The 27,960-nt window shown below is 39.5% G+C and overlaps 1 protein-coding gene across 6 annotated transcripts in view; it reads right to left on the reverse strand.

The window, feature by feature from the left end:
• Positions 1 to 3,891: 3,891 nt before the first annotated feature.
• Positions 3,892 to 27,960, reverse strand: part of BCL11B (BCL11 transcription factor B) — an 89,690-nt gene continuing 65,621 nt past the window's right edge. For all 6 annotated transcript variants that reach the window (XM_009559167.2, XM_009559166.2, XM_009559169.2 and 3 more), the window contains one exon: positions 3,892 to 5,919. In XM_009559167.2, the coding sequence (XP_009557462.1) occupies positions 3,908 to 5,919 (2,012 nt within the window). In that variant the 3' untranslated portion in view covers positions 3,892 to 3,907. The remainder of the gene's footprint in view (positions 5,920 to 27,960) is intronic.

The following is a 27,960-nucleotide window of genomic DNA, read 5'->3' on the forward strand; positions in this document are numbered from 1 at the left end:
ATTCTGCACCAGAAGCAGCAGAAGAATTTGGCATGGCAGTATTTGTTTTTGTTGTGTTTTAATTTTACTGTCATTTCCTGCAAGACCGGTGAGCGTTTTCTCCTTCTCCCCTTCACTAGAGCATCAGTTCTTCTTCTGCCACCTGTCTTCCCCTTGACCCAAAAGGGAGAGAGCATGAGAGAGAGAGAGAAAGAGCAGCAAAGAAGACAGAAATCAAAAGGCACAGGATTTCATCCCAGTCCCTCAAACATTCAGAAATTTATGGAATGTAAAATTAGGAGTGAACAGTAGCAAAGCAGCTCATAACATGGACTGGCAAGACCTGTACACGGGATAGGTCCTGTTCTGACAGGGAAGAGGAGGGCTGCGCCTGGACCAATTTGACTTCAACCCGGTTACAGCTGTACCAACAGCAGCCCATTTTACTACTGTATCAAAGTGGATGCAACAGCTCTCACCGTTTGCTATAGAATGACTTTCTTCCAGAGGGTGGTGGCAAGGTGCGGGAAACAGTGACTAGGGTTTGGCCAGAAGACGGAAGATGTGTTTGACATCTTCTTTGGAAGGGGGGAAAAAGGTCTCCTCTCTCTCTCTCAAATCTGCAGGGAAGCTATGGGATGTCACCCCCGACACCTTCACAGGAACTGCATTTCATTTCACACAAATAGGCAGTAACTATCCAGCCTGGTTCAACCATACCTGGGTAAAACCTTGATGCAAGGGGTCCAGGCAACTTTGAAGTTATTTAGAGCCCTGTGGGAACAGCACTTTTTAGTAGGACATTTCTGACAAAAAAATATATATACAACTAAAATTATTTGTGAACAACAACAACAACAAAAAATTAAAAATAAAAAAGCAATTATTTTGTTTTGTTTCTTTTACTCAAAGGTCGTCTAACAACCCCCTTTTTTCCTGTACAATAAGGACTTCACATACAAATTTTTTTTTATTTTTGCAATATTTTATCCTGCCAAATTAAAAAAATATATTATGGCAGCCTGTTTGTTTGTTTTTATTTTTATTTCCAAATTCACTAACAAAAAGGTACATTAAATCCCTTTAAAAGGACAAGCGTACAGTTAAAAAATTACAAGCTTCAGTAAAAATACAGCAAGTGCCTACATCATATGAATCAACCAATATCAATATCCATTCCAGAAGGGGAAGGGAAGTGGGGAAGGGGAGAAAAAAAGAGAAAAATAGGTACAGGTCAGAAACGTGATTTTTTTTTTTCTGCAAAGCAATAACAATATTAAGCACTTTTTTCTACATACTTTTTCTACATGGTGTAGCAATCACCTTTTAATCCCCGAATACGAGATTCTATACATTTTTTTGAAATAAAAATTCAACACCCAAGGCAGAAAAAAATTTACTAAAACTCAAGACTTTACAGTTACAGTGACAAGAACAAATTTATAGACCCACCATTTAAATTTTACTGCAACATTTTCAAGGAAAAAAGAAAAGGTTTTTTTTTTTTTTTCTTTCTGGTTTTGTAAAATGCCCAGGCATTCTCCATTATTACAAATACTGGTCCACTTTTACAGTAATCAAGAAATTTTAATATATATAATATATACTAAAACCCCGTCACCAAAAGAAAACAATATACACATGGCCATTATGGCATTTTTTTAATAACCTATTAAGCAAACTTTGAAAAAAAAAAAGATTGCTCAAACACACATACACACAATTTCTTTTTTACCCTTGTATGTATTCAATACTGTAAACGTATTTTAAGACAGAGTGCACTAAATTTAACTTTTAAAAAAATTAGCCGTTGTTCCTGAATTGTTTTTTCTCATTCAATGATAACAACTTGTAATTTGTGTCATTTGAGTTTTAATTCAGCAGTAAATCATTTCCATTCCATTTCCTAAGCAGCGTTGTCCTGAAAAAAAAAAAAAGGCTGAGAATAATTCAGCTAATGGATGTCCGAAGTTGTGCTGGGTATACATCTTCATTTGATTGGGTCTTATGGCATTTTCATGTCCGCTATCTTCAACCAGTAATTTTTTTTAAGTAAATGTGGCTCTTTTTTTCTAAAGAATGTACTTTTCTTGTTTTACTTTTTTTAAAAGTCTTTTCACAAAAACATTTTGCATTTGTCTCAAGAGACTCAAATAGGAAGATCAGTTTTCAAGGCACTCACGTCAAATTGAATGGCAGTAGAAAAACTGTCCAATAAATTATTTTTGTTTATTTTTTCTTTATAGTGCCAGTATTGTGAATGCCATGCTTAGCAACACTGACACTTAATCTCAGCTGTTCCCTTACAGTTTAACCCACCTTTGGGCCAAGTAGAAGAATATGATATAATTTCTTGTTGAGAAGCCATTTTTCTCTTAACCACAAACAAAAGCTTTAAAGTGCGGGTCAACATAATCAAAATCTCTAACCAGAATTGTCCACATTTGTTAATATCAGTCATAAAAGGCTTTAAAAATTTTGGAATTTGAAAGTAGACTAGGTGCATTTTTTCTTTTCATTACTTTTTTTCTGTCAGAATGCTTTTGTCTGAATACAATTCTATTCTCTTCCTAATTAAGTCAAAGGGAAAACTCGTAGCGACTTCAGTAGGAACCAAATCTTGCTAAGACAGGTTAATCAACTAGAACTTATGTTTCCCTTCCTTATAATAACATCCTTGTACATGATATAAGATAATTCTAATATTTCCACTCATAAAACAAATGCCTATGAGTTGAGGCTTTTCATGGAGAAATTCACACTGTCCCATCCTCTAATAAATATTTTAACTACAGCAAATCTGGCCTAAAGTAGATAGATGTCCTGACCTCAGATTTATGATTTTACAGTTCAAAAAAAAAAAAGACGGCATTTGACTGTTCCAGGTTTTGAAAATTAAATATTATAGTACTCAAGATGTACCCTTACTGTCTCTGGGAGGAGTGGCAGGAGGGGAAGAGGGAGGGAAATACACCCCCAAAAGGGGACAAAAATGGCACCATTATGTTGCCATAGCTTTTAAGAACAAGAAACTAACCAATAGTAATGCACAATTAAGAATGTTCCTGGTTTGGGAATGTAGCTGTCTTCTGCACATATGACTTTTTTTGTTGCCATAACTTTAGGGACGAAATCCATCTAGAAAAGGCCCCTATCATCAGCGACATTGTCAGTGCTACATACTCGATCCAATTGCAAAAGAAAGTGCTAATTTTAAAGATTGTTATCCGCTCTATAATTTTGTTTTCCCTAATCTTCGAGGTTATTTAAGAAGAGAAAAGAAGGAAAGAAGAAAAGAAAGAAGGAAAGAAAGAGAAAGAAAGAAAGAAAGAAAGAAAGAAAGAAAGAAAGAAAGAAAGAAAGAAAGAAAGAAAGAAAGAAAGAAAAGGAAAAGAAAAATGAAAGATTTCTGTTCAAACGCTGGCTTCTTCACAAGAAATTACACATGCTTAGCTTAAATTTCAACAAAGCAGCGGCCCAAAAATTATAATTTAAAAAGATATGTTTTACCCCTACAATGCAAGTAATCTCAGGCTACGACTGGGTAAAATTAAAAAGGGATACCCAACAAAATTTTAAAAGAAATTTAAACAGAAAGGATAAAAAAAAAAAGTACCTGCACATGCCAAAAAATTACAAAACCCAATAAATACAGAAATTATTGCACAGTTAAAAGGCTCCACAATTTTTACTGCCTTAATCAACCCTCAGGTTTAATAGAACTTTGTAGACACAGGTTATATTTTAAGTGCCAAAGTCTGGCACCTACCATAGTTATGCTAAGTTATGTTTACGGAGGCAAATTAGGTCATCTTTTCTCAGTTGGCAATACTTAAACTGTACAAATAAAATGTTACGTAGACCCCTGAAATTTAACCTAGCGGGGGGGGGGGGGGGGGGGGGGGGGGGGGGAGGGGGGGGAGCGGCCTTAGCTTCTTTCTGCCTGCTCAATTTTGACGTCATTTGTCAGCAAATGTTCTCCATGCCACTTTTTCATATGTTTCTCCAGGGTGCTGTAAACACTGAAGGGCATCTGGCAAATGTCGCAGCGGTAGACCTCCTTCCCTATCTGGCCATGCGTTTTCATATGGCGCGTCAGCTTACTGCTCTGGGCACATGCATAGTTGCAGAGCTCGCATTTGTAAGGCCGCTCTCCAGTGTGGCTCCGACGGTGCACCGTCAAATTGCTGCAGTTCTTAAAGACTTTGCCACAGTACTCACATGTATCGCTCCTGCGCCCTTCCTTCGAACTGGGTCGCCCTGGACCGGGACCGCTGATGTGGGGGGTGCTGCCTCCGCTTGCCGTGCCACTGCGCCCTGAGAGCCCCCCATCCAGCATGTCCCCCGGTGGGGTGGAGAAACGCAGGCTCCCATTCTCTGATGAATGCTCGGAAGAGGTTGCGAAGGGGGATTGTCGGGAGTCTGTGAATCCGAGGAACGGATCCTTCATGAAGTGCCGCGATGCTGCGTACCCTACCAGCCACTGGGAGTAAACGTTTTCAGAAGGTATTATCGTTGCTGGTGGCAAGTCCAAATCTTTCTCGATCTTTATTCTTTTAGAGGAATTGTTTAAACTGGGGCTCGTGATAGGCGTTGGCTTACGGGGGAACAAGTTTGGGAAGGGTTCACCCGGGCCAAAGTTTCTTCCATTGACCGTCCCTTCATCAGTGCGGTCTAGCTCTCCTACCACTGAGTCTTCATCACCTGGATCTCTCGGACAGAGGTCTCGAGGACACAAGTCTCGCTGGTCAGAAGACCTTTTCATGAAACTACTCCTCTTCTGTTTTTCAGCTAGCATGTCGTTATATTGCTGGATGGCACCTAGACTTACATTCTCGATGACTTTTCCCAGGACAAGGGATTTCTCATCCGGCAGCGACTTAGAGCCATTTTCTCGGTTACGACTCAGCTCCGAGTCCATACTGAAGCTCGACTCTGGCCGGCTCTCATTTTCCAGCTCCTCTTCCTCCTCCTCCTCTTCTTCCTCTTCTTCATTGTCATGGCCCAGGGAAGGATCGCTCTCGTTCCTGAAATCTGCCTCACTGGATTTCAGTCCCTCTCCAGTGAGCTCACTTGTGCCTGGCTCAGGAGAACTAGTGGTGGACAGCCCATCATCTGACCTGCCCGTCATGGAGCCAGCTTTATGCATATGCGTTTTCATGTGGCGTTTTAGCTTGCTGGCTTGGGAGCAAGCATGGTCACAGAGCTGACATTTGTAGGGCTTTTCTCCTGTGTGACTGCGCCGGTGCACGATAAGGTTACTCTGGAACTTGAATGTTTTCCCACAAAATTCACAGGACTTGCTCTTGGCCTGAGGCTGGGGAGGTGTAGTGCTGCTGGGGGGCATGGGAGGCAGTGGCGGGGTGCTCAAAAAAGGTGATTTAGGACTTGGCTGGAAAGGATTCAATAGGCGATGCATAGGGTTGGTACGACTGGGCGAGACTGGCGGAGGGGTGGAACTGTTTCCTGCCAGCTCTCGAAGCCTTCTGGAGAAATCCATCGCTGGGGACTCAATTGCCATGGGGTTTAAACGCATAACTCTGTCAAAGGCACTGGGATGCTGGGCAACTAACCCCATTTCTTCGGCACTAAGGCGATGTGGATCCAGATGATGACGAGGTGGCGGGCTGAACAGTGGAGGCGTGTTTGGGAGCCGACCCTCACCAAAGCCAGGGTGTTCACGCAAGATGGGTCCTGTCATCCGTAAAAGATTGAAAGGGTTGTTGTCTCCAAGGAAATTCATCAGCGGGGACTGTGCAACAGTCTCTGGTCCCAGAGGAGGAGGGATGGTGATGCGTGGAGTAAGGGAACTGTTTGAAGGGCTTGTTTCCAGGTAGATGCGGAATCCATGTGTGTTCTGGGCATGCTGAAGCAAGAACCAAGCACTATTAAAAGGCTGCTTGCATGTTGTGCAAATATAGCTTGAAGGCTCATCTTTACCTATAACAGAAAAACAGAAAGTACACTCAAAAAATAATACAGTGGAGAATATTTAAATACAGTTGGCATGCACCTTATTTTGCTAGCAGATTTCCTCCTTGGCATTTCTGAAAGAAGGACTTAATTGCAATGTATTGACTGATATAAATTGTTGAACAGCACATTTACTCACCACACTTATTCACTTAACATGTATGACAAACATTACACATACATACTGGTGCTATGTGTGTTTATATCCTCTAACTTGCAAATAAAACCTTCATTTATGACATATAGGGATCCAAATCCTTTCATGTGTTTATTTCGCAAAAAGGAATTTGTTTTAAGGGATTTATGACTACAAACAAAACCCAAAGAAAATGCAGTGTGGCAGGTTTTACAAGACACCTGCAAGGAGCTTCAGTATCATATTCACTCTTTCACTCTATATTTTTGTGTACTTCGTGCAGCAGTCCCCTGAGATCTTGCTGAATTTAATTTATACATGCTTCAGTCATGCCAGCACTTCCATTTTTAAAATACTGTGTAGGTATTTAGCTGTACAAGTCCTATTCAAGTCAACAGGCACTTGGAAAATGTGCCCTTGCATAAACCACTTTGACATTCTTTTTGCCAAAACACCAAGAAGCCACTCAAATGAAACATCCGGTAATCAAAGCCGACAGCACACTTGCAATTAACAGTAACAAATGTCGGGCCATGCTTGAACTGGGTCCCGAGAATTTCTGAGCCTGAGCCTGCCCTCCAATGCAAAAACGCTCACTGGAGCCAAAAATATTGTTCTGTTTGCATTTCTAGCCTCTTTGAACAACTGCATAAAGGTGGAAAGCATTCCTTTAACCTTGATTCAGCTTTACATAAAGAACAGGTGTGGACAAGTCTGCACTACAGTCATAATTTTGCTAGCTAGAAAATTCCAGTCCTGGGCACAATATAAACTATGCGCTATCTTCAAAAAGCACTCCCTCCACCTCCTGTTCCTTTTTTATTGCCTCTGCAAGACTGATAAATTCATAAATACATGTCAACTTGGAAAATCATGATCCAGGATTTAGCTGTTTGATTTTTTTTGTTGTTTTGGGTTGGGTTTTTGTTAATGAGGGGGAGGTTTCCGGAAAAACAATTACCCATTTTGGAAAATCTAAAATTAATTTCTTGTTTGCTTGTTTGTTTACAAAAGCACATATTTCTGGCTAGTGATGGCCCTGCTGCACCTAAAGGCACTAAACTTCCCGAAAGTTCAAATCCTGAACAAGGCTTCATGCCTGACCCATATATGCATAATGACCTGTACAAAGGACGACACCAGCCCCTCTGCAGGAGCTCAGATCCAAAGCAGAACTATACAACCCCTTTCTAGACAGGGGGAAATGCAATTCACAAAAGCCTGTTGCTTGAGCTTGAGCTTGAAAACGAAAGTGTTTATAAGGTGAACAGAACCACGTTAACAAAACTACCTCTGTAAGGAAGAATGACGCATAGAAGTCAAAAGAAAAAAAAAAAGAGACAAAAAATTAAACTCTGGCACACCAGACACAGCAGGATTACTGCTGACTGAATTCCCCTCTTCTGGCTGCTTCAGGAATGGTTGCTGCTAACAAAGCCTACAAAACCTTATACAAGGAGGATATAAGATTATCTGCCTACCTATCAGCCTGTCAGTCTATCTTAATCTTATCACCGAATGAACATCCATAAAAGCGTAAAGAAAGGAGCATCTATCAGATCGAGACTTATTTACAAAGGTAGGTCATAAATGCAGTGCAGCTCCTCATGCTCGTATTGATTTATTAGGGTTACCGCTGTGGATAGCAGCTCCAGACCCCGATTTAGGAGAAGCTGGCATATGCAACACAGTGGGCGTTTCTGCCTGGCTAACACAGCCCCTGTGCCCCAGCCCTGCACAATGCGTCACACAGGACAGACCCAGTTGCTTTGATTAATCTCTAACAATCACTATTGGAAAAGAAGTTTGGGAACTGTATTCAGCTTGGACAAATTACCTGCAACTGCTGTTGACATTAATGAAAGCCACATACAAACACAGAAAGTAACTGATACATTATCCCTTAAAAATCTACTCAGCACTGAGGCAGTTAGGGAGTTTTATGTCAGCTGTGCAGCCAAAGCAACAGTAAATGCTTCCATTATTACTTCAAATATTTAAATATCTGTTTCTTCCAGAAATATGATGAAAATGTCCAGACCTTTAAGTTTTCTTGCACGGCAACATGTGTAGTATAAAAAGTGACAGAAATCACTGAAGCAGACTAAACTATATAACATACTCTGTCAAAAGCTTTTTTTAACAATATGTTTTACCTCAGCTCACCCTAGAATAGATTTTAATAAAGCCCCTTCTGAAGTGTGATCTAATAGCAAATGAAGTGCAGCATCCTACAAGGTCATATATCTTCAAATTAAAGAGTGCTCTGCACCCTTCACCTTCATTTTATCCATTCTAATTAATCGATTTATTACCCACAGCTGTTTGATTCTTTCATTTTTAAAGTCACAGCATGCATTCTTTTTTGTTGTGAGTTTTTTTTTCTTTAAGAAAATAAAGTGTTTGAGTGTGCATGCACGCATTCTCCTTGCTTAGCTGAAGAGCTGCTAAGAGGAAGAAAGCAGCTGTGTATTAGATGACAACGAGGACAACAACAGCAACACGTTTACTTCAGCAAAGGCACACATGTAAGGAGAAAAATTCCTGAGCAGGCTGAGGATCAAGGCCAATCTAAAACTGAAATGGCTGATTAAAAAAATTACCCTCAAAATGGCAGCTGGCTGGATGCTTGCTACTACATGTTATACGGAACTGAGATGTTTTGTGAAGTTTTGTTTTGTTTTGTTTCATGTTCCAAAACTTCACCTCTGTGAAATTCAAGTGAGGAAAGTCAATCCCCCTCCTTTTGGGTTTTCTTTCAAACAGAGCAAATTAGTGCTATTAGTGATCTAAGATTTACAAGCTAACAGTCATAAGACAGTTTGCTCTTCCCTTTTGTTTAGTTTAGCTTTTATGCTCCTTAATATTCCTCTTCAGGACACCCCAACACAATGGCAAAATTGACTGCAGGCTACCTGGCTACCAATCTCTGACTGCCTCACAAGTGTTCGTTTTTGCATGCCTGTGTGTGCATATATATATATATAAACTTTCACAACCCTCAAAGACTCTCCTCAGACTCCCCGTTAAAAAAAATGGAAAATAATAAAATAAAATGTTCATTTCCATATTATCACTTCATAGTTATCTTGCCTAGAAGTTGCCCTGAGCAGTGTAGATGCTCACTTTTAAGAACAGAACAATGTCAAAAAGTCTTTGAAGATCCACTCTAAATGTTTTCATATTCGAAAACTTGCTAAATATTTTAAACATGCCCAGAAACAGTCATGTATTGCTCAAAAATGATCCTTATATTTAATAATGCAGTGCATCTACACTATAAAACTCTTTGTTATGAGACTAGTTTTGATATATGGCTATCTTAATCCCTTGCCACCTGCACTGAAGTCTGTCTAAATACCTACTTTATAACAACTAGCTATATAGGCTTTGCCATATGCAGTATTTATCACTTTAGCATGTGCTTGACTTTGAGCATGTGAGTAATCAACATCAGTGAAACTTAAGCATAGGCTGAAGTGCTCTGTTGGATAGTGATGAAATTATTCACGTGCTTAGAGTTAAACACAAGCCAAGACTTCATTAGTACTGTTCAATGAATTACACATGGATTCAACACTACAGTCTGTAACTAGGCAAGATTTTCAAGGGTGATGGCTCAAGTATAATTTTTTCTCTTTACATTAGTTGGTAGATACCATGTATGTACTGAGATGAGACATCCAGGCCACAAGCCCTGAACAGTCAATAGTTGCTTCAAGGTTGCACTAAAGGCAAATAAATATTGCCACTGGAGTTCAGACATGAAACAAGTTTGTGAGGCTGGATCCTACTGAGACACAGGTATATAGGTTCAGAACTATTGATTTGAAGGCTAGGAAGAACCATGAAATTAAAGAATTAGAGGACTGGGATAAACTTTAAGGGTTGCCCTTATTCAATTCCTGACCCAAGAGATGTCTGTATCTATGCATCTATTCATATCTATGGCAGATGTTCCATCGCCCCACTTTGAAGGCCACCCAGATGGAAAGTCTACCTCATTTCTTCTTTACCATCATGAACATTCCCCAAATGCCTTAATCTAAATCCTTCTTCCTGCAATTTAAGACCATAACATTTTGTCCTACCTACAAGAGCATGAAAAACAGAAAAAAATTGTCTGCATCTCACATACAGATATCATACAGCCCAATGATTTGAAGTTGAACTACTTCAAGTCTTTGAGCACCTTTCTCCAAACTTGATGTGAAAATGCCAAGTGAGAGAGAATTCACTATGTATTGGAGTAGTCTGTGGTGGTGGTTAACTATCGTCAGTATTAAAAAAAAAAACTGTCTTGTTTCCAATTCAAATTGTGTTCAACTGCCAACCATTAGACCTTGTTATGTTTTTATCTGGTGGATTAAAAATCTCTCTATCTTCTCCCTAAGCAGGTAATTATAAACTATGGACTTACTGAACACTCTTGCCTTTTCTGCATATTATGACAAAAGATGGTCCTTCCAGAAATATTAAAATGTGTTCTCTCCATTACTGCATGACAGATTATGTTCTGTTCAAAATGTCAAAGCAATAATGAGCGTTTTTTTTCTTTCACGAAGAGCACAAAGCAAAACTAAATTCAGATCCTGCCTCCCAAATTCTGCCCTTACAGTTAGAAAAGACAGGTCAGTTTGCCTAGCCCAGAACATGAGTAGCATTCATCCCACTGCACCAGGCAGCCTGAATCCGCTGACTTATCTGTCCCCTGCAGTCTGACTTGCATCATTTAGTGATACGCAGATCTTCCTTACCCAGTTGGTACATGACTTACTATATACCCTGAATGCTGAGCGCCTTTGCCCTGGAGATAAATTTCCCTCAAAATATCCTGTTATTCTGGATGCCATCAAACAATAATCAGTTTGAGATAAGAACTGTTGAGAATTCATTATTTTTTGCTGGGCTACAGTGACATCCAGTGCCTTATGAATCCTCCCCTCAGCATGCCTGAATAATTCCATTAGCTGTTACAGAGAATGACTTTCACCGCTTTTTAATTACCCACCTATAACCCCTGCCAGGACTGCAGTGAGAACCTGCAGTCAGGTCCAAATAACCACTGCCATTCTTTACTTCCATCAATACTTTCCAGATAGGGTTTCTGATTCCCTTTACAAAGTTACAACAGCAGCAATAAAAATGATAAGGAATTTTAATGCTGCTTTACTGCACCTTTAGGAGTTCAAGAAAAGTAGAAACTTGCAAGCTTTAAAGAAAGGACACCTTTTATTGTAGCACTCAGGAACAGACATGTATCAGGTTCCTACAATCTTTCCACCAATGTTATTCTCTTTGCCACCACTCAATTTTTATGAGCATTTAAACAATTACTCCTTGTTATTATTATGGTTACTCTAATAATACCAATAAAGGTAGCATGGATGCTCCATAAAAAACACACCTTTAATTGAATTATTATTAAATTAAAATACCATAATTGAGAACACTAGTTTAACAAGTCTCCTTGTAAGACCAGCTGACATTAAAGAGAAAGGCATTAAATACTGGAAAGATTTAGTGTTTCACAGTGAAGAAAATATACGGTTATATGTGGTTTGACAGGTCACCTAGACAAGGGCCAAATACTTTCCAGGTGTCTGCAGTGTGCATCTGCAGTGTGAACTGCATCGGTTCATATCCAATGCCTGATTGGTTATGCAAAAATATCTGTAATACAGATTTTTCTGCCAAAGAGGTTTTATAAGCCATATTACTGCTCTAAACTATCCTGCTTAGCAGGAACACTTACTTAGACATATTTATGATTGAATAAACGTATGCTGATATATCAAGAGGTTTACCCTTTCTGCAGTCCCTGGGGTGTTTGTAAGTCTTGCTACGTCCATTTCAGAGAGACTGAGAGTCTCAGTAAAAAAAGAAGTGTGAAGTAGGGTCCAAGACTGGCTGAGGATCACCACAGCCAGTCCAATATTAACCACTAATTTTAAACATCAAATGCAAAGAAACCATTTCTCTTTATACTTCAATTCACTTTAATTGTTTTGATGGCAACATGAGCTGAGGATGTAAAACAAGTACAACTTCTCTATCCATCCCCAGAGCTAACACAGTGCATCCTATCCTAAAATGCCTTGTATGAAGAAATGGTTCAAGAGAGAGTTTAGCAGCATGTCCTGCCGAGGGTGACGGAGACTATCACCAACAATTCATAAAGTAATCATCAACTGGCGACTAAAGTTAGCACTTTACGACTTGGCAACATACCTGCAGTCTCACAACCTAAGCACCTCTCCAATTCTCCACTCAGATAAACAGTCACTCTCTCTTGTAAACCTCAGCCAACCTGAAGTGCACCTCAGTCAAGAAGAGGAGATGAAGGTTTAGATGCAAGAGCCCAAGCATGAGGGGCCACAAAGCCTGTCATCATCTGGAAATGGGGAATCTCAGGATGAGGTTGGTGAAAGAAAAGAATGTGACAGGGAAATAAAAATGAAATGTTTTTAAGATGTGGATGGAAAAATCAGGGTGTCTAAAGAAATTAAGTGTCCCAGAAGTGTTACTTCTCGGTAACAGAATCCTGTTTCTTCCCATACTAGGTCCTGTTCTCTTTTCCTACCTTGCCTCTTGAACAGCCTAACTCCTCCAGTGCCATCTTCAAACAGAAAAGAAATCACGACTTCATGCAATATTCTTCTCCCACACACTGTCTGTGTATTTTACAGCTTTCCCCATCCTGTTTCTACCCTGACTAGTGAGATTGCAAGTTCTCTACAGAGATTATGCAAGATGCATTATGCCAAGAGAACTTACAAAATCCCGCAAGACCCTCTCATTCCCAGCACTGATTTTAATTAGTGATGTGAATATTCTCAAGAGCATTTTCTACCTGTTGAAAAAGAGCTGCAATAGCACTACTTGACACCAATATTGAAATATATTAATACTACACTACTATTAGCAATTTGCTATTAATTTTTTCTTTGCTAAAGCCAACTGCCAAACTCTCTCTTTGGTGGATTAAATGCTGCCCCAGTTTTGGGAGTCTATTTTATTTTCTGCAGACATTTGTGTTTTTCGGCCATGTTCCTTTTCTATTAGGCAAAGCTGTAAATTGTCTGTCTATCATTCATGTAATAACAAATATCTCTTTTGTCAAATGAAATATTTTATCATGAGTGAAAAACCAAACAGGTTAATTACCAATCACATAGTCAGGAAGTCAGCTTGTCATTCTGTCTATCTACAGCCAATCCTTTCATAATTCCAAGAATAAAGAGCATGAATCCTTGAAAGATTTAGAGATATTACCCTGATGCCTTAAAATCATGCTCTTAGCCAAGCCCTGATTTGAATTACACTGCTATGAATTTAAAGTAGCTCAAATGACCACCATTGCAGACTTCGAATTTTTCCACATGATCTATACCAAATTATCACAAACTATCTTAAATAGTGTTATTTGAATATACTGAATTGTCATTATTTTTTTTAATTAAACTTTACTCAGAAGCATTTTTATGTCCTCCCTAGCATTTATACCTACAAAAAAAGAAGGAGACTGCAGGCAGACTACAGCCATGCATAACACAAATAGATGCTTCCTGCTTCTTAATGAACACAGGTGACCTTTGGCTGAAGCTGCAGCTTGTGTTCAATAGTCCTATTTTCTGTGAGACTTAATCATATCTCAGATCTGTACTTCCAAATTCACATAAATTAGCCAAATGTACAGGTCAGTTTAATTTCTTGCAAAATGAGGATATTATATTTTTAGGTATAAAATGTCAATAGTCATTTTGGGCAACTTCCTTCTGGATATCCAATTTCTCATTGTTAAAATAGCTAGTGGCTTACTGGAAGTTAACGTTCAGCCTACAGAAGTAAAAGAAGTGCTTTTACTTAGTGCAGAAAAAGAAAGAAAAATGTATAGCAAAAACCAGAACTCACAACAGGGATTTTGACCCAGAAGCACTATTAAAATGGAAGATAAAAAAACCTGTTTGCCATCTCTGAACACCTTCTTCTAATTGGTGTTAAATTCGAAAATACAAAAGCAATTTATAAAGCAGAGAAAAGGAGAAGTGTGAAAAGTAAGAAGCAAACAGGAAAATCAATATTAAAAGATCAATAGTGAATGAGTTAACTTTTAAATTAGCCCTTTGTGGTACAACAGTTTCAATTGACTCCACCTTTGGCATCTAAACAGCCCTGTGTCTTATAGTTAGTTGCTCTGAACATAACATCAGCTAGACTATAGAAAGGATGCTTTCCAAACCTGCTGTATAAAATACTGAAAACTATCAGTGAAAATGGGTAATGTAATACTGGGGCTAAATGTACCCACTCGTGAGACTGAAAAGACCATAGGACTACCCATGGCTGGTGGTTTAACATGTAGGATCCCATTTACAGCATTAATGAAAAATACTTGTACAGCTCAAGGACACTTTTAGGCCTTTTCTTTGCATAAGGTATTCAAATGCATCTGAAATAATGTCAGTCTTTTCTACAACATATGAAATATGCCAGCAGCTTCCCTTTAAATTGGTTTCCTGCAAGTGGTTTTGTTTGAAAACTGGCAAGTGCTGGGATTTACTTTTCCCACAGACTTTTCTAAGGTGCCATTTTCTCATCTTCCAAGCAAAAATCCTCAGTAATCTGAATAGGAACTTAGAGGAGGACACATAAAGGAAATTGTCCATGTTACATAATGGAAAAATAAAGAGCAAATTAGGAAACAATAAAAAAAAGCCGAAGGGTGAAACCAAGTTTTCCTGTTTTTTCTTCCCAGGAATATTTCAGTCTGTTTTACAAGTATTTCTTAAGGATATTAGGTGCCTATTCATAGTTAGTAAATGAAATAGCATTTTTGTTTTAATTCATTGCTTCTTTAACAAATGCTAACTCCCATCTCTGCTTCTTTAAATCCAGTTCAATCCTAAGAAGTATTATAAAGGCTGTAAATCTTGTTTTAATGGAATGTACATTTAGCTATGAGGAGATAATTGACGTTATGGAGGGCCTAGATGCTGAATTATATAGGTTATCTAATACAAAGGGGACTCATTACCGAAGCACTACAAACAAGTAGTAATATATGTATATTGTTCTGAGTGGCGTTATGGCAAAAGTGTTCGGGTCTGCAGGGATTTATAAAACACAAGAAAACAGCAGACATGCACTTGTAAATTTGTCTCATTTGTGTCTGAAGTTAAAGGTTATTCCCTTGATCTGAATTTGTAATAAAAACACGCTAGACTAAGGTTTGCAGAGAATGTTTGAATATGTAAATTGTATATAATGATAGGCAATTATAGGGTAAAAACCGGACCTTATGAATGTTACAGAATTGCATGGAGCATCAAAGTATTTTCCTTCAGATGAAATATTTATCTTTTATGCATGTTATAAGCACTTTTTCAAAGGTATTCAGCAACCTATTTGAGTGGAGAGTTGACAAAAATCAAACCATTACAATCGCCTAAGACTGTGGTCTTACACACAGGAGAAACCACAGCTTTTTACAAAATATCCATAATAAATCTCTAGAACTAATGGTTGTGGAGATGCATCCTTAAGGACAAGTTCCACTGATTTTCATTCCCTTAGATGAAAGCTGGTCAGATGTTTCTGGATTTTTTTTTAAGAAGATGAGGGGGTGGACGTGTGGGGAGGGAGACTGGGGAGAATAACTAGGTAAAAATGTGAATTTTCTTGAACTGATTCAATGAAGTCCCATTTCCCTTTCAGATCATTGGCTGCTGTTTTCCCGGAATAATAGGAGAAAAAAAAAAAAAAAAGAAAAAAAAAGGATGCTGCATCAAGACAGAAAGGAGTAAAACCAGGAGATGATACTGTCGTTTATGCTGCTGAAGATAAGGTTTTCTCCTTCTCTGAGCACGACAGTCTGTTCAGGTTAACCAACTGCAGTGTTAGAATAACTCCAGCCGACTTGTCACAGAGTACAAAAGTCATCAGCAACTGAATGTTCTTTTCTGCACCGCAATTAAGACGAATCAATACGACGTGCCACAAATGGTATTTTACTCTCAATAAGAACTCGGGCTGAGTTTATTCAGAATATTTTAGCGCTTCCCCAGGGGATTTTGGTCCGACGCAGATGGCAAATAAAGTACTCAGCCTAGGGCTAGAGCACATTATGCTAATTCTAATGTCAGATGTACTTTAATATACAGCTCTATTTAATCACCCCATTATTTCACATTTCCATATGAAAAACCTGCGGCACTTCTGCAGAGCTTTCACTCTGACAATGCCAGCTTCCTTCAACTAGCTCACTGCGAAAGAGAAAAGAAGACTGGTCATTCTCGCCAGTCAAAATGTTACAGTTTCAAAGTTTCAGTATTCCTGCATTTAAAGTGGGTCTTCCAGTGCAATTAGCAAATAGCTTGGCTAGAATGCTGATATGTACAAAATGCTAAGGAGGTGTGATTGGAAGAAAATGAAAATAATAGCCCTCCCTCTCCACCTCATCCGCTCGTGCGCACAGCCATAGGTAGGCACACGTCTCAAATCCACTTGCAGAACAGTAATAATAAAAATAATGAAAATATTTTCACAGTGCAATTCAACCAATATTCTCGATGCTTGTCACCAAAGCACGGCTATTCCTGGCTGCGTGGCTTCCGTTACTCAGAAGAACAGACATGCCTGGCACAGCTGCCAACCTACAGCTGTCTCCAAATAAAACCTTCCTTGTGTATCAATAATTTTTACCTGCAACAAACTACACCTCTAATTAAGTTTAGAAGCCACACACCTTCAGCATGGGCCACTATCTAAATTATCTGCAAATTCAATTTGATGCCTCATCTCTGATGACCAGAGAATTTGAACCTATGAACTTGAAGGTAAAATGGTTCAAACCCAGATTTAAATTTAAAGGAATGAATAAAAAAACTTTGCTGTGAAGCTGTTTTTCAAGCCATGTAGGCTCTTGCTGTGCAGACAGGGAAAGCGGAAACAGTCCTTGGAGCACCTCTTCAGAATCCAATCCTTCGCTTCAGAGTAACTCTGTGAAGGACCCTTAATTCAGCATTCGTGTATAGTCACCTGTGAAATGAGTTTCATGGTCTCAACAAAATCTTCACCCAGTTTGGCATAACTGGGGCTCCATGACAACTAGCACTGCACATCAAGGGGGAGCCAGGTCAGGACTGGATTATGCCGAGCTGCTATTAGAGGAATGCACGAAGCTTAAGTCGATCATTTTTTTTAATCATTGCATTAAACCTACAAGATATTTCACAAAAATAATTAAAAAAATCTGTTTAGGAATAAAGACCTACTTTTTCCTCCTCCAACTACCCATTCTGCATCCTTTAAAAATTGTTCAGCAATGCATGAAGCAAGCAGCACCTGGGGCCAGATCTCACCTGGTTTCACTGCTATGTATCAACATTTAAAGATACAGAACTGTGCTGCTCTGCTTTGACACGGCATATGCCACAACTTCCATGTCCTAATTTGACCATAGCGGATGATTTCCCTCACATTCAAAGCAGAAATGCTTATGTTTTCAAGTTTTCTTTCATTTTTATATAGTTACACCTGGAGGGGAGGGGGGTGTATTTATATATATACATTATTTACTCTCTGTAACACTGTGAACACAGCACTGTACACAAAGGATAAAACGGGGTAAACACAGGGTGAAAGTCCATCCTTTCCCAGGTAAGCCAGCTAGATGTTCAAAGATAGAACCTTAGAACCTTCTCCTGGGAGAAGCAGATGCAACAGTTTCACCCAACTGATGTTTTGTCTCAACGGGAAATAGCAGCACAAGTTAATTTAGTAAACTAGGGCAGCTTCAAGATTTGCCTGAAGTAGAGAGTATCTCACCCTGAAAATGAGTAGTTAAATTCAAAAGAAGGAGAGAAATTGAATGTTTAATATCCCAATACAAACCCCACCAAAGTCAATATGAAACTTCCCACTGACGTTAATAGGCTCTGGATGAGGGTCGTCTTCCACATTGGGATTTGTTAGTCTCAAGACACTGCCTTCAGTGTAGGAATAAATCTGGTTTGTGGTGGTGTAGTTAAAAGAAGAGAACTGAGTTCACAGAAATTATAAGCCTAAAGAACTCAGCTCTAAATATTTTAGAGGAATAAATGGAGGCATATCTACTAAAGCATCATTTGCATCCTTAGTTAAAAGAAAAATAATTGAAATATGAGAAACATAGAAACTGAAATTAATCCTTGAAAATTCTGTTGCTCCTTCTTATGCTGATATTATGTTGGGGTTTGGAATTAAAAAAGGATAACAATTCTCTGTAGATCTATCCTATTTCTTTAGCTTACTTTAGATAAACTGCATTCTTAAACTCTGTTATTAAGAATTCTTTGGAAAAAAATGTAGCCAAGATTAGTAAAACATTTTCTTAATAACATATTTATTGTTGGTAATAAATGAAATTTGTGGAATCCCATTCAATTTCCATCATTACAAAAATTTTTTGAATGCTAGAATGTCTGCAGACACATCTTATACTAAAGGGTTCCTACAGGACTCAAAAGTCCTGTAAAGGAAAACCCCAGACTGGTTGAACAAAGAAGCAAAATGAGTAGAAGCAGTAAAAGTCTAAATGTGAGAGGGAGACAAAGGAAGAAGGAAGGTATAAAATGCGTCAGATGAAAAATAAAACCCATCAGCTACAAAGGAGAGATCTTGGAGGTTGCTCTAGATTAAGCGGTTAAATTGCAGTCTATGACTACAAAGTTGCAAAAGATGAATTTCCAATCATGCTTCCTGAAGTGCCATGATAAAAATACAATTTTTTGCTCCTTAAATAGGTGGTGTTTTATGCCACTATAACACTGTAGAAAATAATGGTCATGTTGGCTTAAAAGAAGATCCTAAAAACTTCCTGTTTTATTTCTATACAATCCAGATTGATCGCCTAAGAGAAGCATAATTAAACAATGCTAAGCATCCCAACCCCTTTGAGAATGCACTGCTGAAAAATATTTTTAGAACAATCACTGTAGTAATTCTTCTTAGTTGTAGAAACACTCCAAATCAGAAAGTCAATTTTTCCTCTATTTGCCGAAGTGTGCTGGTTTTCACTGGAAAGGCGCCTGTGTTTTGTTTGGCTGCTGTTCATATACTGCCTTGGCAGGATTTCCTTGGATTGCTTACAGTGAACATTGCTCTTGAATACAGTAGCACTCCCATTTTAACCGTTCCAGCCACACGTTTTCTAATAACACATGGAGAGCTGCAAAATCCCTATAAGCATAGCTCTTTAAAGCAGCAACAGAAGAGGGTGGGGGGCGGAAGACTTTGGGGGGAGGCTCTGCCCGTTCAAAATCCAGTGCTGCGAACAGAGGATAGTCCTTTTGAAAAACAACCAATGTGAACTGTGTTTAAGGAGCAGCTTTCCAGGAAAAGGAAAAAACATCTCCAAGAAGAGGGCCCTGATTCAGCTGATTCACCGAATCTGATCTGCACTGGCTGGACTCCGATCATCACTGAATTGGGTTCTAAGTGCAATTTATTTTCTTTTTAAAAATTCTTCCTCCCCTTCTGAGGGGTGTGCAGACAACTTAATAACTCCTGGTGTTACCTTGCATGTTTGAAACCCTGCACCTGAGCCTGTGTTCCTTGTGCATCCAAATTTTCTGCTCCATCGGGAGGGGCTGGGGTGCACAGGGAACACAGGGCTCCACTGTGGGAGATGAAAGAGGAGGACATCTATCTCACTGAAATAGTTGCAGGAAACAAATGCAGCATTTCTACCTATGGCTAAGAGAGAGAGAAAGCCAATAACAAAACCGTTATTCAGCTTCGTGCTCTTTACAAATAGGACTGACTTGTTAGTGGACAGCTGCGGCTCAGCCCCCCTCCACACCATTCCAACTTGCTGCCTTTGCCACCCTGCTTTTGGAGATCGACAGCAATTTGCATCTCCATGCATCTCATTTCTCGTTAAGTAAGTTGATTAATTTGGGCGAGGGAAGTTGTCATTCAAAAAAACAAAAATTTCCACTGGCATTATTTCTGCCTTTCAAAATTCGCCAACCTTCCCCCCCACTGGTCCAGCCCCCACTTCACGCCTCTCTTTCTCGCTGTCCCTCTCCCCCCTCTCCCCACTTTCTCCTTCCCTCTTCCTCTTTCTCCCTGTTGTTTACAAAGGTTTCATTATGTTTTCAACTAATCAGAAAGGCCTACTAATACACAATTAACATGTGACTATAAAAAAAATAGCTTCCAGAAGAAGGAAAAGTAATTAAGTAGAGAATGCTCTTCAGTAAGTGCTCGCTTTAACCCATCGTCAGAGAACAGAGTCTAGGTTAGTCCACAATGGATGGAACAGATGCCAAGGGCGCAATGTTAAAAGCAAATAAAAAAGGACATTATTTTCTTTGGAATAATAACTATCAACGCCACAAAAACGAACATCAGACTGCGGTTGTTTTTATCTGACCTTCTCCTCTTTCCTCCACTTTTCTAAAGTGCCTTTTCCACGGGTTTCATTAAAATAAATACAAAAATAAAGATATCATTTATTGCACCAATGCTTCCAATGTGACAGGATACTAAGTAATCAGCATCACCATTGAAATGGCACAAATACATAGGTTATTAAAAAGATTTTACTTTAAAATATTTTAGGCCTGAATGTACACATAAATGAAGCTCCCAGGGAAGCCAGTAGGAATTCTGCCCAAGCAATGATGAGAGATGTTGAACCCTCTGTGAGCTGTGCTGTGTTATCACAACATAGAGGAACCAGAGGACATAGTTTTAACGGTTGTAGTGTTTGCAGCACTTCACTTTGGCTCTATCTGCTGACACTGTCCTCAGCCTGGGACCTGTCACACAGGTTGACAGCCTGAGGACACTAGCATACATATAACATACACCACATATGTATGTGTCTGTGTATTGGAGGGGAGCATAAATTAAAATGTTATCTAAATAGATTCAATCTTTTTTTTTTTTTTTAATCCAGGGACTGTCAAAATATGTCCAAATGCTCCCTGTGCTCTTGATACATTCAGCTGACCTGGACAGCAAAAATGGTTCCCTTTGGAAAAATATATATTCCTCTAGATGTCTGTCCTTGGAGTGGAGCATTTGGGATGTTTTTTATTTCTTTTCCTCTCCCTCAACTGAATTCTAAAACAGACACTTAGTTGTGTATTTTAAAAACCAAATTCTGCAAAAGAACTCAGTGTTTTCAGCAAGATGCCAAACATCACTTTTGTCCCACTGCAATCAAGGGGAAAGCTAAGGCTGTTGGGAGGAACAGGGCCTCCAAATTCACAAAGGACCATGCAATAACAGCTCCTTTTCCTTACATCCCCGTCCCTCCCACCTCCCCCCCACCCCACAACGAATTTATATTCCAAACTATGTATCACATACAGAGTATTTTTTACTATCCAAAATCCCATTAGTTTCATTGGCACTTTAGGTAATAAGATTTGCATGGTAAAAATTCCATTTCTATTAGATTGGGTCCATAGGACTCACCAGCCTGATATGATTGTCAGAGGAAAGGGAGGATCTGTGGGTTTGTTACAATATGAGGATTTGTCCACACAGAATTTGGCACCAGTTTAATCAAAAAGACTCACTTTAACCAGTGCAAACCCCAGTGTAGCTTCTAATTTCTGTCAGCTTAAAACTGGCTATATCAGGAAATTTCTCACTGTAAATTTATATAGGTACGCCAAAACAAGTCAGCTAAATGAGAGTGGCAATCAGTTAATACAATCTACACCCTGAAGTATTCTAGATTATCTCCCTGGAAGAATCCTTTAGTCAAACTAGTGGAAGAGGGTGTTCAAGCCAGACCGAAATGTTTGTTGGCTTCACACAAGCCAGAGAAATTATGGCATCCTAGGGTGGAATCTTGAGATATCTTTCAGGACAAAATGAAATAAGCAAGATCCCATCAGCCAAACACTACTGCTCTTGTTCATATTAGAGCATAAAAGTCCTGGGTCATGCCTACAGGCAGGACCCCATTTTAAGCCTTTGCCACCAGCATAAGCTTAGGGAAAGAGCATGTGAATCAAGGCAGAAAAATGTTCACAACTAGACCCTATCCCAGCTCCCAGCTCCTAGCAATCAATGATTTAGAGCCTTTCAGTGCCAGGGGTTGATCCAGACCAGATTAGCAATTTTCTTATTCACTAACCAAATCTTCCTGATTTTGCCTAGTTCTTTCCTGAAGCCATTCACTACTTTTAGATTCTGCGACATCCTGCAGCAATGAGTCCGACGCCTCTGTTCAGCATGAGCGAAATACTACATCGGCTTCAAGTCTGCTGCCTGACTAACAGAACACTTAACAGGGACACTTGCACTGTGAAGTGCAACCTGAGTGTGTCACGGCAGCACACCATCACAAAATACTCCCAGTGACAGGGACAGTAAAATCACACTCTCTGCCTTTACACAATTCTTACGTCAGCCAAATCCTTACAGATTCCACAGGAGACTTACTTCTAACTAACAGCAGATGGAAAACTTCAGGACTGGACACAAGGCAGATATGGCATGTTCCTTCCCAAACCATCCTTCCTTTAATTTGTTTGCTCTTGATCTCTGATCAACTGAATAGTTTCTTGTTCTGTTCCCAGCCTAGGTTTAACATCTCATCTATGTTTAAATGTCTCAAACAAAGGAAATATATTCACCAAATGCTAGGATATGGGTTTATAAGTACCTCACTGAAGCTTGGCATTTTTCCACCTCTTCAGAATACTCTACAACCTGAAAATCAGTCACGGTTTGGAAGTTTTTCCTAATGCTAATTTCACACATAGTTCAGTTTACCTATTATTCGTGGCTGGAGCTCCCATTCTGAAAATGTACCTGATGCATAGCATCAAGTCGATACTGCAGCGCCATTGGCTTCACAGACTTCATAACCTCAATCCAAACCTCCTGGAATTGGAGGGCTGGAGGAGGTGTCACATTACTGAATCATTCTCAGTGTTCCTTGTTACTTGAATCATATTTAACTTGCTCTTATATTTTTAGTTCTTTTTATCATTCCCCTGAAACAACACCGCCAACATTTTAATCACTTTTGTTGTTCGTCTCTGTATTACCTCCAATTTGACAACACCGACCAATTACCAGGGTGCACAGAATTATACACAGTCTTGGGCCATTGTTCTGTGGAAAAATAGTTTTCCATTTAGTCTTGCTGTGGATCAGATTCTGACTTCAAGAACACCCTGGGATAGGGAAACTGAGAAATGAATTTGGCCCATATGCATAACAAAGTCTGAATGAAGTGTACAAAATGAGAAGAGTATTTTCCACAGCTTGTTGTCATTGTCCCTGGATCGAACAGTGATCAAGAGTCTTCTTCTATGACTCCTGAGACCAGTAGGCAGAGCTGGGTGACAGAGAGTTTAACTGACAACCTTCTCTCTGGACTGTTTTGTCTTTATCAATCCTAGGACAGATGCTTAACTCTACTAAGAAGTTATTTTCTAACCAAAACATTATGGTACACCAGATTTAAAAAAAAAAAAAATGCAGTTGAGGGATATGAGATGCTAAGCAGCAAGAAGAGCCCTGGACATGCACAGAGCAGACAGCAATCAGACTGACTTATAGCTGGAGTCTGGTGGGAGGCTCCAGATAAGCATCCAGGAATGTCTGATTGGGAACAGATAGTAAGATGCCGAGGAATTGTTGGGGAATCACATTGGGGTATGACAAGAAGTAATGGGATTTAAGTGGGCCAGTGATGGTGTAGGCCAATTATCAGGAAAAAATTTCCTAAGTTTGAGGCCAGCAAATCCTTAAGAGAAGCCCCAAGCCAGGGGTGTCTCAGACAAGAAAGAGCACTTGAGATTACACAACAAAAATAATGTTGCACTGCTAGAGTCAGGGCAGCATTATGGAACAGGCATTTTCTGCTTTCTAAATTTAAAGCCGTGACTGACAAAAATGAATCGAGTTTCTCAAAGAGCCCCATTTAGATACGCTGGACTCAGCATGAGCTGCACATACACCTTCCAACCTCAACAGAGGCTGTGCTGTATGGGAGCCTCAGTGTACTCTAGAGATGAGTGCTATCAATATCAGTCACCAAGAGATCAGGTCAAAACTGTTAATATCTCATCAGTCATGTGAACTGCACCTCTTTCCCAAAACATACCTACAGATTTATTATTAGGGTACTTCAGCTCTTTTGTATTTTTTAATCAAGCAGATTCACACACTTTAACATTTATTATACAATTAAAAATATGTGATGGTAAAGGTTTTTTCCTAAGTCATTAGAAATACACATGATATATATTTATAAAATACAAATTATCTTTTTACAACTAATGATGTGTGCTTTCTCAGGCATGATGACCTGTTACTCAGATTAATTGACTCTATTTCATATGTACAAGCACAAGGTATTTTTATCTATGCTTGGTCATTTGGCTCTAACCATAAAACATGTTCTTTGGGTTTTGCTGGGAGAGGGGGTAGGAGGAAAACAAGATTGAACACTTGAGTCAATATTTATCCTTTTGTCAAGATGGATGAGGAATGGATGAATCTGGTGTGTATGGTTTGTCTACTGAATTTGGCAACATGGACTCTGCTCAGCAGACCCATCAAACTCAACAAATACTCTCCCAGTTAACTAACACTGAATGCTAGGTACTAGACATACAGAGAAGCCCTGACTGCATAAACCTTGCCTTTCTGAAGACTGAAATGGGCCAGAGGCATGAAAGCTCCCCTACTTCTCTAGCCCTCAAACCATGAAAAGTGGCTTGCATCTTTTTATTCTTCAAATCAAAGAGGACTTGCATCAAAACAGTCACTCCTCCTTCAGCCTACAGGTGTGCCCTTCCTCAGAGATTTGGAGTGACTTGTCACATCTACTGCACAGTGTAAGTTGCTCTGAAAACACAAAGTACTGACCAGCAAAGTCCGGAGACATATTACACATGGCTTCACAACACCAGTACTCCCTCCTCTGGGTACACTGAAGTGTTTGTGTGAGGTTTTGTAGCAGGAGGCTGACCAAACACAGACCAAGTTCCTATGCAGCTCAGCCATGCGCTGCCCCCCTGATGCCCATCGCCACTTCTGCAAGGAGGGAAGGCTGTGGCCATGGCAAACACGATTTCAGTAGGATGGAGCAGGGCTGGGAAGAAGCATGGCAACTATGAAAGATAACCAAAGGTGCTGCCTGCAACAAAGCCACTGGGATCTCATAAGGGAATCCAAATGACAGCGAGGTTGACAACTGAGAGTTGCCCACTGGAACTCCACCCAAGCTCCAGAGAATGAGAGATCCAAATTCCTCCCTTCAGTTCTCACTCTGTGATACACACACTCCATTCCTATATTTTCCTCACTAATTATCCTTCTCTTCTTTCTTTGCCAACTTCCCCTTTGTTTTACCTCCTATCATCAAGCTCTCTTCTAGTGGCTTCTGTCTCATTTTTCCGCTGCTAAAATACAAGTCAGAAACTAAGGAGACTAAATTTTGCCCTATTGTAAATCTACCAGAGCCCTTTACCAGAGATAAATGTGGCCCTGCAGACACAATAGGGTGCAAAGGAGTGGCATACAGAGAGATCTGTTTTACATTACTATAATAATATAGATAGTGTCATTATGTGGTGATTATTATATAATCCACACCTCTACAATGGACAAATAGGAGTCAAACTTGCACACTTAAGTCATAAAGGTTTTATAAATGGGCCTCTTCTACTAATATAAATAGTCTCCATTTTAAGAAGATCCATCTATCATATAGTGAACTGAGCTAACAAGCGATCTTCAGTTGCCACCTCACATATCTACATTGCATAGTATAATTCCTCCTAGATAAATATCTTGAGAGAAGCCGGAAAACAATTAAACATAGAAGGTAATAAACGATGAAGAAGCCTATGAACAGCATGCTGGCCCTCTTCCCAGTCTTCATTCATGCATCAAAAAATCTCTTAGCTCTCAGTCTTTGAGAGGGCAGCTGGGCAGTAGGGATGTCCACAGTAATATAAATGGGAATTAGATATGATCGAACGTGCTCGTTGCATTTTCAACAGCACTTGTCATCTTCTCTCCTCTTCCACCCAGTTCCCCCACCTCTCACCTTGCTAACAGAATAGACAACAAATAGTCCTGTAACCAAGCAACTGGGCAAGTGAAGAGTTTCTGGTACAAGGTAGCTTAGCTATGATCATTTGGGTGATCAGGCTCTGACTGGAGATGCCATTCCTATTTTCTGAGTTAAATATCTTTGCTCTCTCCAAATAGTTTTACCCAGGCAAGTGTTTGCAACTGTTAACAGAGACAGAATTTTGTCCTCAGTTTAGTGGCTCAGCCTATTACTTTTGCTGACTCGATGATCCAGTGGGTCCCTTCCAACATAGTGATTCTACGATTCTATGCAAGAGGATGACAACCAAAGAGGAAATTAAGACGCATCTACTTGGCAGTCACCTGCATGGTAGCAATGGATGCAGCCTAATTGATACCACCTTGGTGAAACTCCATTGGTGATATCCTGATGAGAATTCATCCTCAGCTAGTGAGTGCTCACACAGAGTCCATTGTTAGGTACACTTAGCACAGTTTAATCCACCAACATTATTTGTAATAATATTATTTATAAGAATTAAGTCACTGAAAACATTTTAAAATACCTAATTCATTTTCATGGGCCTATTCCAACTGTAGTTGCCCTTTCTGCTGGGGGATGTACTGTGAGATAATTGATTCTGATGCCACCACGTGCGCCCTTGCTTTAGACTCAGGACACATAACTCATGTGGAGGTCAATTATCTCACAGTACAGTCCCCAGTGGCAGAGTCTGTGGCTTAAGAACATCCTATGCTAGAAAAAGTATACCATTATCACAGGCTGGCATTTATTTCCAAACAAAAATTTAATGGTAAAATTACGTTTACTGTTTATCCACATATATGTGTGGATATGTGTGTGTGTGTGTATAAAACATATATTGACTATAGAAGTATGCTGAATGCATGCCTGTTTGTACAGGTATGCCTGTAACTCTCACAATTATGGTATCTTTGACACAGATGTAGAAAAATACACAATAACAGTTTTTAACTCTTGCATTGCAAAGAGAATGTCTATAGTAAGGACATAGTAGACATGGGCAGACATATAGTTCTACCCATTTGAATAAACAAGGTAAATAAACGTCTTTAAAAGAAATGCAGCCCAGAACCTGCTAACTGTTTTTTAAAATCTGAGCTGTATTAAACCTTCTCAAATCCTTGAGTATTCTGGCAACATTGAGTCAGCAGTCCCATATCATCCATAATTGTTAACTAGCCACCACAGATGAAAACTATTAGTAATAAAATTTGACCCCATTAGATTGACCCAAGATTAAGTTTTCTGGCTGATCATTGAACAGGGATGGTCAGACGTGCATTTATACATCTTCACTTAGCAACAGGGGCCCAGAAGAATGTGGCAGTATTCTAAAAAGAACTAGTCATAGGTAACTAACCCCCCCTCAAAAAGACTTTGACAAGGCACCCTGAGATCATGCTGCCAAATTTCAAAGAAAGGTAAGTGCTTTCCAGTCCCTAGCAAGCATTCAGATTATATTCTTCAGTGAGGTAGAGGTTAAATCAGTATCAGATAAAGAAAACTGGTGCAAACAGTGTCATCTTTACCAGGCTGGCATTCTAGACTGCACAGTAAGAGGTATCTTAAAGGTAAGGGGATATAGCAGGAGAATCAGTCAAGTGAAAAATACCACCTGTGCTTTCGTCAGCCCAGCTCCTTCGTGCCTCTCCATACGCGCATTTCTCCAATATCAGTTTTTAACTTACATCCAATTTCTGACCTGAGGTGAATGTTGACAAAGTTCACACCTCACCACCTACAACTCCATTTGTTTTTTACC

This window comes from Cuculus canorus, chromosome 5 (genome assembly GCF_017976375.1).
Source record: "Cuculus canorus isolate bCucCan1 chromosome 5, bCucCan1.pri, whole genome shotgun sequence".
Taxonomy (NCBI): Eukaryota; Metazoa; Chordata; class Aves; order Cuculiformes; family Cuculidae; genus Cuculus; species Cuculus canorus.